The sequence below is a fragment of the Aspergillus nomiae genome, assembly GCF_001204775.2.
Source record: "Aspergillus nomiae NRRL 13137 chromosome Unknown contig00397, whole genome shotgun sequence".
Taxonomy (NCBI): domain Eukaryota; kingdom Fungi; phylum Ascomycota; class Eurotiomycetes; order Eurotiales; family Aspergillaceae; genus Aspergillus; species Aspergillus nomiae.
This window is the reverse complement of record NW_015378452.1, coordinates 1,472-14,160: the sequence shown is the minus strand read 5'-3', so window position 1 is coordinate 14,160 and position 12,689 is coordinate 1,472. Positions and strand designations below refer to the sequence as shown.

Genomic DNA, 12,689 nt, shown 5'->3' with positions numbered 1-12,689 from the left:
ACGACTCGTATCTGACATAGTCTCGTGATAGAGGCCATGAGTCACGGAAACGGCTATTCCAGTTCTCTATGTTTCGGTGAGCATCGGACGATCGCGTGGCGCTGCAAACGACCGGTGAGTCATTGTCATACATGGCAGCCTGAGGCAGGCCGCAATGCCGGAGTGTGCCGGAACCTCCGGATGGAGTCGGAAGTTGCCCTAGTCAGGTGAATAGCACGCTTAACTATATACACCCTAGCGTGATCAGATAAGATCAAGATCCAGCGTTGCTGCAGTTCCCCTCACTGTTACCCTGATCATCAGACCATCCGGATTCCAATGTGAGGGGAGGATTCTTGGCGTAGCTTCCTGCTGAACAGATCCCTTTCTTCAAAGCTCCGTTTCTGCTTTAAATCCCTACTATACACACCTCGCCTTTTTATACTCAAGGCGAACGCTCATCATGAAGGGTCTTGACCGAGGTCTCGCTCTCGTCTCCACACTAGCTCTGCTCTTCCTCCAAGCTGTAGCGGTCCCCCTTTCAGCTGCCGAAAATGCCTCCCCCGACCAGGCAGTCCTAGGCGATACTTACAGCTTTCCCTCAACCTCTGAGAACAACGTTGACGTTTTTGACAAAGATCCAGAGGCAGCAGCCGCACCATCATGGTTCACCTCCACCCTGATGGCCCGCCGACTCCTCGCTCTCTCCACCACCGGTGTCGCCTCCACCATTTTCTCACACAACCCGAGGACGTTCACGTCCCAGCCGCTGTGGCTGGCCTATCCATCAGCCAGAAAGAATACGTCTCAGACTGCGACGAGGCCCTCCCCCCTACAAGCGGTAACGGCGGCAACGGCGACCCGACCTTCCTCGCCCTCGAAGTCGAAACCACCTTCCGCAACACTGCTGCAGGCTCTAACATCAGCATCACCCTCGATTGGTGGGACCACTTGAATGAGACTGAGCCGCTCTGGCCCGGCTTCCCGCTCAGCCCTGCCGGTCTCCCCCGCGTTACTCTCTTCGGGTACGTCGAGCCCTTCCCGAACCCTGCCCCGGAGGACACGGAGGCGGCTCTTCGGTCTTGCTATCTTAAAGCTCACCCCGATGCCCGGGTGTGGCTGCCGGAGCGGCCGGGCTCGCCGCACAGAAGCCACTGGGTCCGCATGGTTGTCACTCACGTTTACTGGATCGGTGGCTTCGGCGGGTTCCAGCGGATTGGGTGGATGAATGTGACCGAGTGGAAGGGTATTCGGAGGGAGGAGAGTTTGCCGGGTATTGGGGATGGGCGGGGCTGGGAGGATGTGAGGCTTCCTGGCGAGAAAGGGTATTGATGGCGTCGATGGATGACTTGAGAGCTACTGGTGGCTTGTGCTATTATCAGTGATAGACTGACCAGGATTCATTTGGGTGAGAATGGCTATAGTATGGATGGCATGAGGTTATGTTGCATGAATGGACGGGTAAATGGTTTATACGTTTCTTATTAGGTACAGCTGTAGTCTGAATTCTGAATATAACTGTTATATCATGATTTGTTTCTCACGGACACGAGATTCAGACATGCTCTTTTTAGATTAACAAGAAGGATAACCACTAATGTTAGACGCTGCATGAAACCGCAGAGTCTTTTATCTTGAGAAATATTCTGATTAGTTTATTGTACAGCAGAAAGTGGTCTGGGTGAGTGTATTAAGACCCCACATTTCGCGGGTATTCGTTCATCCAGCGTAGGAGAAGAATTCACGATTCAACGCCAGTCTTCACGGGTAGTCTTGAATTTGGGAATATGTAGAATATAATTCTGAACATCTACACACTAAAAACATCAGCTATCATGGAGAAATGGGTTGATATCAAAGCTAAATTGAGGGTTACCGTGGACGCTGCCGAGATGTCGCGGCGATGACGTCGGTAATCCAGGTGGGGTTAACGCGATACCTCGGATACTTTAGTCAAAAAACACCGGTCTTCCTGCTCTCATCCCTCGAAATAACTCTCTTACCACACTCAGCAACTTCCTTTGGCTATTACACGTTTGGCAGTCACCCATTGTCCTATCTTGGTTCTTTGTGCGTTATTTCCTTACTAAATATGTTCTACAAACAGCTTCTAACATCTCCTCTGCGAAGGTCCCTCTCATCGGTGAAAACCCCGCCATCTTCATTTCGACCATTCCATTGCTCCTCTGCCGCCATGTCTGGTGTTAGCAAAGCTTGCTGCTCGTGGGTCTTCTTTTTCTCTGATATAGGCAGTATCGAACTATCCTGATGATCTGCAGTATCCCTCCCATTGTCTCCAAGGACTATAAGGCCAAGGGTGAATACAAGACCATCAATGGCTTGAAGACATGTATGTTTCACTCTGAGTAGCTTAGTATATTGTCTCTTACTGACAGCTCCCAGACGTCACCGGCCCGGAGAATGCTTCCAAGGCTATCCTAGTCATCTACGGTGCGTGAAATCTACTCGCCGTCCACACCCAGCTCGCAGGTAGCTAAGAAAAGGCAACAGACATCTTTGGTTTCTTCGACCAGACCATCCAGGGTGCTGACATCCTCGCCACTGCCAATGAGCAGAAGTACCGGGTCTTCATGCCCGACTTTTTCGAAGGCCAGCCCGCCGACATCACCTGGTTCCCTCCCCAGACCGAGGACCACAAGCAGAAGCTCGGCAACTTCTTCCAGACCAAGGCCGCGCCCCCCAGCACCATTTCTAAGATCCCAGGTGTTGTGTCGGAAGCTAACAAGTTTGCCCAAAATGGCAGCTTCGAGTCCTGGTCCATCCTGGGCTACTGCTGGGGTGGAAAGATCACCGCCCTGGTCTCGGGCAAGGACAACCAGATCTTCAAGGCCGCCGTGCAGTGCCACCCCGCTATGCTCGCCCCAGATGATGCGAAGTCGGTCACCATCCCCATGGCCGTGCTCGCGTCCAAGGATGAGAACCCCCAGGATGTCCAGGATTTTGGCTCCAACCTGAAGGTTGCGAACTACGTTGAGACTTTCTCCACTCAGATCCACGGCTGGATGGCAGCCCGTTCAAACCTCGAGGATGCCGAAGTCCGCAAGGAGTACGAGAGGGGATACAAGACTGCTTTGGAGTTCCTCCATAAGCACGCTTAAGGGATGGAATTAGACTAAATAGCCGTGGGGGAGGTTGGAAAAATCTAATGACTGATGCCTTGATGTTACTTTAGTCTAATGTCTCCAAAAGAAAAGAAAAACGCACATATTTTCGATTTACCTTCTTGCATAAACACTGGCGGGCCTGGGTATTCTAGATTGATTTGGTTGACATCAGGGTCCATCAACCTCAAAGTACCAGACCATGCCACAGTGCTGTTTATTATACGGTACATTGTGTATTTACGTATATTAATGCAAGCCGGCCCGGTTAGCGCATAAATCGGGAGTCGGATGTCTATTGCCCCATTCCTTGTCAGGCCATGAAGATAAAACGGTCCCTGAGGTTCTTACTGGATCAGGTAACATCAGTCGGCCCGTGGTTAGCCCGACGTCATTGATTTATCACCTCCCGTCATTTCAACTCAACTTCTTCCTTTGGTCTAGATCTTGAATTGTCCCTTCAACGATCCAGTGGCGACTTATATATAAAGCGTCGACTCAGGAGATGACTCTTCACCATGTAAACGAGGATATCGCTTGACAGTCAATTCCCACGACTGAGGATCCACTTATCTTTGGGCACCAACGCATAGCCGACTTACCTCGGCATGCCGAACAGCTAGGGAATCCTTTCTCAGCCATAAACTAAGCATAGGAGTACGAAACAAATTACCCTAACATACATCGACACGAAGGAGACGATGGCTTTTTTTCGGCCGTCGGCATTCCGTCTCTGGGGCGCCACCAGAAGACAATGGCGTGCCTAGCAACCCGAATTTGAGATTGAGAAGAAGGGCATCTGTTCCAAACGCGCCGAGTCAGAGTCGTGGCGCTCACGACAGAAACGTGTTTCAAGATCTGTTCCGGAGGCATCGAGATGATTCGGAAATGGAGGTGTCGACAGCGGAGAGGGACCATGATGCTGTAAGCTTTTCCTTCTTTGATTTATTATACTCCGTCAGATGAGAGAATTTGGAATGGATCTGATCGTAGAAACAGACTCGTGCAAACCACTCTAACCAATCCACGGCAACAGCTGCAAAATGCCACACGGGTTCCCAGAGCTCACCGCCGGCGCATGGATTATCTGCAGAAAAGCACAACCATGAGGGTAAACATGATGCCACGTCGTCCCCAGGATACGCTCTCAGCAAAGAAGACATTGAGACTCTTTTCTCGGGAGCCCCATTCTTCCTTCTCGAAAGGGGCAAGTATGACCATCACTACCCACAGGTAATCTTTCCCTTCGATGACCACGATCCTACTATCCAGAACCTGTGGGACAGAAAGCCACTACCCCATCCGTCATATACTGTATGTACGTTGCATGCCCACCTACCTGTTCCTGACAGGTGGGTAATCTCCAAAGACGAGCCGATACATCTCAATAGTTGGAGAAAGACCGGAGGCGCCAAGAGAGCGACTTTCGACATTGGAATTTTTGAAGTACCAAACATGCTGTCAATGAACGGGCAGGACCCAGGAACTATTGGGTTTCGTCATTTCCTAGAGCTCCCGGTTGCTGATGCTGTGCGTTATCCCGAGGAACCAAAGATCAGATTGAATTACATACAACTTTCCTCGATTCCGGCCTCGGAGATTTATGAAATGATGGAGCATTACCATGAGGTTAATGGGGGCGCTGCATATGACCGGAAACAGCTGCTCCGTGATGGCCCATCTGCCTGGAAAAAGATTGGCGTGCGGGACATCAATCTACAATGCTTAGTGGAACGCCTGCGGACGTTAACAGACCTTCGTCGTGAGCTATTACACGGACAGAAAGCAACCACAATCCTTGATACCGAATCTACGCGGGATTTGTACAGCGGCCTATTCACCAAGTTCCTCTACCCCCCTTCCAAGCCTCTGCTCGCGGACTCCAGCTTGGCTTATTGCCTCAAATCTCAAATTAGGGCGTTGACAATGACCCTCGCCGCAAGGGGCGCGTGGGTGGATTTTAGTCTTCCCGAGTGGCGTCTATATGCAGGACAGTTGCTCTGGGAGGCCGGTCCTCATCCGGACGGTGATCTCTTGGACCCTTCTACGTGCTCGAAACCCTGGATGCATCCAACACTCGAGCGCAGGTGGTTCCTTGTTCAGATGCTCCTCGCCGCGGAACTACTTCTCCGTCTCGATGCGACTGTCCGCGTGGGCATTCTAGACAATTCCAAGGAGTTGCAAATCACCGCCAAAGACATAGATGATTTCGAGAAGCTACGGAGCGGGAAGGTAGACTGGGACTTGGTGGTGGTACGACGCTTTATGGATACATTCGACATCGGCTACAAGGCGGACGAGCCTGACCAACCTGGCGTCGACCCCGTAGAACAAACGGCTCACTCGAGGGGTGAAAGGCATCATGAGAAGAATCCTCGCTCTTTCTTCGAAAACTTGCTCCATAGATCGTTGTCTGGCTCTGGCGCCGAGTCCACCGAGTCCGCCTGGAATTGCAACCTGGTCCCAACATATCTTGACCAGCAGCTCCAAGGGCTCCTTGTGTTTGGCCAAGAAATCGGCTGGCCAGGACTTGATGGACTCAGAGCGCGCCTGGAGTCTGCGATTGGGTTGGGTCAACTGAGTGAGGCAGTTGCTCATGCATATAACAAGCCCGTGTGCAATATGCTGCCCGCGAAAGCTGGTGCGGCTCTTAGTAAAGAGGAAATGCATACCAGAAGCCCATCCCGCCGGCGGATAGCCCTCCACTGCTCTCAAGATCAGACGGCGTCTGTGCAGCTTGGTGGTTGGATTACCCGGAGCTGGCTGTCCGGCTTTGTATTTCCCGGGGAGCAGATCAGCCACCTCCTGATGGCTACGATATTGGAGAATGACTCAGATGCTCTCGCTAAATTAGGGCCCATTGCAAACCTCTACGGTGGATTTGCGTACAATGGAACGACTTGGTGGAGCAAAGAGTGCGTTGTCGGCCGAGTCCTGGCCAGTTTGGAAGATACCAAGGAGTGCCTGGGATGGATAAGGAGTGCGGTCGTGCCCCAAGATGCCTGGACAGTTCAATCGCTGGACAATTCATGGTTCGAGGTTTCTGTTCAACCACCTCTGTCAATGCCTGGAAAGCCGCGTATCTGTCAGGGAAACAAACTCGCGTTTGAGTCGACACCACTTGGCCGTGGCGAACGAGTCAGCGGCGCATTCTCCCTACCATTGGACACCCCGTTGGAGAAAGACCCGAAGAAAATACGCTTCGAAACACTGACATTCTCTGGGAAAGACGGGCAGTCATTGGAAAACACGCCGCATCCCATTGCTGACAGGGCTATTATGACCTTTTCGATCGCTCCTGGGACTGACTCACCCTGGAAAGTCTCCATCCAACTGAGATACAACGTGCGGTTCATCACGTCTCACGAATGCCGCCCACCGGGCAACTTCATATCGTACCACTGCGCATACCCCACTGGGAGTGGCGCGTCGACGCCGTCCAGCAGTTCCAGTCCCCGACACCACCGTCTCCCAGGCCATCCTCTCCACAGTGGGTACAGATATAAACACATCTCGCTAGACTCCCTCCCAGAGCACTGTGCTCCCGACGACGCTTTCCTCGAAGAAAGCCCCCGCAGCAATTATCACAGCAACCATCATAAGAAGCACGAAGTGCTCATTGTCGACGCGCGCGGCGGCCACGAAAGGGAAACCTTCGCCCGGGCGTGGTGCGCTTCAATTGGATATAATGCTCTCATTGGCCGAGTCGGACGGACATGTCTAGCGTGCTGTATCAGAGAAGCCAGGGCCATTGACGTGAAAGTCGTCCTGCGCGTGGATGGCGGTGTCAACCGGTCTTTGTCTGGTCAAACGCTGCCTGGTTTGAAGGAGATCTAATAGCGATGTCAGCGAGTTTAATATGGTAGTTTGGACTAGTATAGAGTGAGTGGCGGAGGGTACTGTTCGAGTTATATATATGGGTATTATTCCGTATAATAAAAGGATTCGTTTTTTCTACCAAGGATTGATCTGGTATCAAGTCTGCCGTGAAACATGCTTTACCAGGGAACCTCGAGAGAAGGAAAATGTAAAACAGTCAAATAAGGAATATAAAGAGTCCGAAGCAGACATCAAGTTAGCAGATTACTTATTACTCCATGCGATCTAACAAGCGATGTATACGGAGTGAACTAAGCTATCCTGTTTCTATGTACTATACTACCATATTCCAACCCCATATTAACCCAATATACTACATACTAGTAGTACACACTACGAAAGCCCTCAAATATCCAACCAAGAAAAAGAAAAAAAAAGAAAAAAAAAAACCTCGGCTACTAAAAAACCACCCACGACCCGACCCTAACCCCAACACAGCACCCAACACCCATTCAGACCTAGTCGCAATCCTAGTCCCAGTCTACGAATCCTTCGTCGTTTCACCACCGGCCGGGCACTTGCCTCGATCTGGATATGCTCTGCGTTGTACAATGTCTACTACTCCGTATCCAGGCTAGATGGTAGTTGGTGGGGGGTTAGAGGTAGTCTTGAGTATTTTGAGTTTGGTGTGAAGGTGAAGGTGCCTTACGTGGCTTTTGCTTTTGGGACTAAGGACTCTAGGTACCTACTTAGTGACCTATGTACTTGGTTTTGTGGCGAGGTAGGAGGGGGGGGTTAAGTTGGCGTTAGCCTGTTGGGGTTACTGGTGGTTTCTTCAGGCTTGCTTGGGTTGCGTGCTTTTTCTTAGGTTGGGTTTTTGGGGGGTGGCGGATGATTAAGGTGTGGGTTAGTTTGGGCTAGGTTTGTTTGGTTTTAGGGTTGGGTTTAGTGGCTCTGTGGTTGTTGGTGGAGGAGGAGGTGTATAGGTGGATTTGGATGGTTGGTTCTGGGTTCTGTGGTATGTGGTATGTGGTAGGTGGATGTTTGGGTTTTCTTTGCTGTTGAGAACTCTGTGGTGACTGGTAACGGTTTGCGTATGTATATGTATCTTTGTAGATGGCGTTCTTGATATGTCGTGTAAGGAATGAGGTGGCGGTGGTTTGTCTGGTTGAAGTATAGTGTATCTGGGGGTGTTAGTTTCAGCAATGTGAATGGTCTGGCGTGGTGCTTGTGTTAGTAGGACTAACTTCTAGTTGGAAAGGGGAGTGTTAGTGTACACTGTCAGTTGTAGCTCTGGTTGTATACTGTCGTGCAGATATTGTAAGTCCCACGGTGTTGACACAGAGTCATTGTCTGGTATAACAAATGTATCCAGTTTTTGGACTGATACTTGCTCAAGGTTCCGTATCCGTGATATAGTTAAACATCTACCTTGATAATTGGAACAGGAGACGAGTCCGTCTTCAGAAAGTGATCGAGAGAATATACACAGTGCTCTCCCCTCCTTGGACCAGCCCTAGATAAATGTTAATGGCACCCACAGCTGACAAAGTCTAGAATATAAGTAAACCCAGCTTACCTCCATTGTTTGTTGCTGATGGCAGCTGTCTAGAACCATATGTCTTACGTCCAAGTATGCCTTAGAATAAGTGGATCCTGGCGCTCTGCACGAATGGAGATGCCTAGTCAGGCAGACAGATTCGGCAGTCCCACAACACGCACGAACAACAAAATTTGTAAGAATTGGGGGCTATCCAGGTTCTGATCCAAGGTGTAGTTGTTCGTTTGTAGGTCCGGGGAGGGATGTGCTTCCATATCCACATTGTACGTTGTATGTACACGATGTTTCTCAAGACATCACTCGTCTGGACCACCCGAATGGTCTGAGTAAGACCATGTAGACCTTCTCATCGTCTGTCTAGATTCATGAACATAATCTTAAAAGCACCACAACTATACCGTAGACCGTCGCTGAGCTGCAATTAGTAACAACTTAGTCACAGACAGCAGCCGGTCCGTGACCAAAACAGGTATATACCGAAATAGACCAAGACTCGACGCTCTAATAAAAATAACCAGTATTAACCTCACCGACTCGGCAATCCGCCAGGGACCTGAGCAGGCGTGCTGGAAACGGCCCCTCCGAGTGGAGACCTCACCGAAGCTCTAAATCTGAACAATATGCGATGGAATTAAGCTGGCACTAGAGTCGCGCCGCTCTCGATTTGACCACAGGGTGCAAGACATCAGGTCCCTGAGGCGGGTAGTGCCGCTTGCTGCGTGCCTGTTCCGGCATAGTGATTATGGGGGGTGTTGGTGTTGCTAGATGTCTAGATCGCGGACCTGAGACACGCACCCACGATGCGGGTCATATATCCGCTGGTGGGAGTAGGTACGGTACTTGGTCGATAAGGGGGGGGGGGGAGAAGGGTTACGGCGTTTTTCTGTGCTGAAGATTGATATTCAGTTGGCCAATTAGATTGCCAGAGTTAATGGAACAGTCGCTTGGAGATGCAGGTACATCCATTGGTTGTTCAGGTGAAATTAAGACAGACATGAAGGAATCGCCGCGCCAAGCGCCCCCCCGGCGGAATTACTCTGAGTACACCTCAGCGGCGCCGAAGCTGCTTTACCGTGAACGGCAGAACGTCCGTTTCGCGCTGGATTTGGCCCGGATATCGTCCCTAATGGGAAACGCAATGCATGCGTGGAAAACTCCTCCAGTACACCACCGATGGTGACCAAGGAACGGGGGTTCGTAGGAACGAGACGATCCATTGCCGATCGACATTCCATGACAAGCATGTGCACAGCGTCCAGAAGGACCCTAGAAGCCTCAGGGGAAATACTCAACCATGGAAATTGCGCTGTTGGCATCACACTATGTCAAGGGTCTAGGCTGAATCGGTCGTTAGGTCCGGGCACGAAAAGATGGGATTTTCTTGTTGGCCTTTTTGCTCGAGGGATCAGGTATTAAGTTACAGTTGGATCCGTGGCACTCAGAAGTACCGTACTTATTAAACTACTGAGGAAAGGAAGTGTGGTTGGTTTCGGTATCAACGGAGAACGCCGTATATTAGTTCGGCTTAGGGTTCGTGGAGTTGGATCGGACTAAAATTCCTGCCCTTGAGGCAACCCCCCCGAGGCCACCAATCGTGGGCGGATGGGAAGATGTATCCTCGGAGAATTTCTGGAGATGCGAATACTTTTTAGTCCCTGCAGCAAGAAAGTGGAGGGAGTCTTACCGAGGATTGAAACGGAGGGTACCCATGTGTCAGGAAAGTAGGGGTTCTATCTATAGCAACCCATCTCCATACTTTAAATTACTGCTTGCATGGCCCAGTCGATATCCGGAACCCTACAGATACATCGTACTTAGATTACTCCGGACACAGAATCTGGCAGTTGCAATAGTGCAGAGTCGTATCCAATGAGACAAACAAGCTCATCGATATATTAACCCCCGTGTGTTTCATCTTGGGGTGGGCGTTAGCAGATGGAACTGCGATAGATTACTGATAGATTAATTTTCGGCGATCTCGTCAACGTCGCTTACGTATATCGCGCGATCCCACTGCACAGACGGACCAAACGAGCAATTTTCACGCTGGGCTATAGCAGTTCCTGCTATCAAGGCTGTCTGGATCAGCCACAATTTCAGGAGGGATTTTTGGTTCGATTGGATTGGTTTGGATTCGCCATTTTGATTGATTTAGTTTTATTTTTATTTTTTTCTGCTCACATCGTTTCCCAACTGGTCCTTCCCTCCGCAATACGAGGCGAGACAGAGAAATGCAGTAACCACAAACAAATCACGTCGAAAAAGAAAGCAAGGGGGAACCGATTCTATTCGATTGACACTCGGAGATGATACTCTGTCGGTATAAAGCCTGCTTTAGCCTCTGGATACGTAGAATCGACCAAGACCAAACACAAACTCGGATGGCATCATCCTCATCGTCGACCAACGTCATCTCTCGAATATCGTGAACTCAAGCGGTTCCTTTCCCAATCAGGAGAACGCTCCAGGAACAACGACCTGACTAAGTATAGCCGCTAAAACCAACTCCATGCCCGACGTCTCCTCACATAGGCTCGGGTTTCGCTTGCAGGAAATGAACAAAAGTAAAAGAAAAAAAACACGCCAGTTTCATCGGTTGACTGCCGAATGCGTTAAGTGGTCGGACATTGGATGGAGACTAAATTAGACCCGAGTCTAATCTCTGGTTCGCCCTCACGTACTTACGTAGCAGGGCGGATGGCCGCGGACACTCTCCGTGGACCCTGAGATTAAGCAATGCTTGAGCTTCGCCCATCGGGTGCTTGGCCGGCAGCTCCTGACTCTGTTCTCCATATCAATGGGGGCCCGGAGGTGTGCGAGATTGAGGGTTCTTAGCTAGTCGTAACTCGCGATCGCGAATCAGGAAAGAATCCTGATAATGCTGGGGAATAATCACGCATACTTGCGTACGTCCTGTCAGAGATTGACTTCCATGACGGAGGTGATGGGTACGGTGGCATTGATAATGTAACGGTGAGGGAGAAACCGATATCTTCGTTGGATATACCTCCTCGAAAGAGGGGACTAGAGTTGCATGGTTACTCTTCTTAATATCGGTGGCGGCGTAAGTCTGTGCTGCGACGGTGCGCTGTGTGTCATGATATTAGTTATCAATCAATTGGTCTGGTACTTCAGCCATAGGGCAACGGCGGGTTTCCTGGACCGTGAGGCTTTTTATATTTGCTATTATTATATCCTACGGTGCACATCATGGTGGTTCAACGATACACAGTATATATAGAACGTGTATATTAACAGTGGTGTTAATCCATTTCTGAATTTATTTATTTATTTTTTTATTATTATTTGCTTTTCTTTGTAAAAGTCCCTTACAGAAGAGCGTACTAGGCCAAGAATCGCCAGACGCCCTAAGATGCAGATATGATCCTTAATTAAACCTTGACCGGCCCACCCCTTTCTGACAGATCTGTACTCCAGAGAAAGAAAAAAGTTGGCAGACAAAGTATGCACGACGATCGATATTGCCTGCAGCAGAGGGGTGTGATATCTCCGACCAATGCAATAAAACAGCATTGCTTGTTTTGCCATGTAGCCCAGAAGTTAATATATTTGTTTGTAGCAACCTCAAACCACCGAAGTGGAATGACAAGAGTTTAAAATCATCCACGAAGAAAAATCAATTCAAAATAAAAAAAATCCCACCAGATAAAGGTGAAACGCTCATCCTCATTAACGCATCGTGTGGAATCCCATCCATCGACTGGGATGACGATGAAATTAGTCCCTGCCCCATACCGTGGGGCGCTTTCGGTGGCCCTGATTGGCGACCCAGAGAAAAACGATGACGACTCCAGGGCTTCTCGAAGCTCAGCAAAGTTTCGAGGGTCCGTTTCGACTTTCCGCTAAACCTCTTTGGGTCGCCTGAACACGCAGCCAAACTTCTCACCACCCAAAGGGGAAGCTCTTCTATGCCAAGGTACCGCCTCATTGGCTTCATCCGCAGCCAGCCCCATGAACCCTTCACCAATCACGACCGGTAAGGCTCTGGCCAAACGAGGGAGTTAAATTTAATGTCTCCGAGTCAGGCTCCAATTGACCCCCTTCAAGATTCCCCATGATTGACAGGTCGTAGACTTTTTCAGGTATCTAAATTTTTACCGATGGAGTTTTATTTTATTTTATTTTATTTTTATTGACTCTTTCAACCTTTCTTTGCCCCTTAACCAACCCACTGGGAGGAGAGAGGG

At 49.9% G+C, this 12,689-nt stretch overlaps 3 protein-coding genes across 3 annotated transcripts; all 3 read left to right on the top strand.

Moving 5' to 3' along the window:
• Nucleotides 1-442: 442 nt before the first annotated feature.
• Nucleotides 443-1,311, top strand: ANOM_011261 (uncharacterized protein; the record flags this gene model as incomplete). Its single annotated transcript, XM_015556517.1, has 2 exons — nucleotides 443-695; nucleotides 746-1,311. The coding sequence occupies 2 exons, from the start codon at nucleotides 443-445 to the stop codon at nucleotides 1,309-1,311; spliced, it is 819 nt and encodes a 272-aa protein (XP_015402830.1).
• Nucleotides 1,312-1,967: 656 nt separating this feature from the next.
• On the top strand, nucleotides 1,968-3,098 carry ANOM_011260 (dienelactone hydrolase family protein; the record flags this gene model as incomplete). The annotated part of the gene is made up of 5 exons (XM_015556516.1): nucleotides 1,968-2,049; nucleotides 2,110-2,202; nucleotides 2,259-2,329; nucleotides 2,383-2,430; nucleotides 2,491-3,098. Coding segments are annotated over 5 exons (840 nt in total), but the record flags the coding sequence as incomplete, so codon positions are not given.
• An 891-nt stretch (nucleotides 3,099-3,989) lies between these two features.
• On the top strand, nucleotides 3,990-6,938 carry ANOM_011259 (uncharacterized protein; the record flags this gene model as incomplete). Its single annotated transcript, XM_015556515.1, has 2 exons — nucleotides 3,990-4,025; nucleotides 4,101-6,938. The coding sequence occupies 2 exons, from the start codon at nucleotides 3,990-3,992 to the stop codon at nucleotides 6,936-6,938; spliced, it is 2,874 nt and encodes a 957-aa protein (XP_015402834.1).
• Between the last annotated feature and the right edge of the window lie 5,751 nt (nucleotides 6,939-12,689).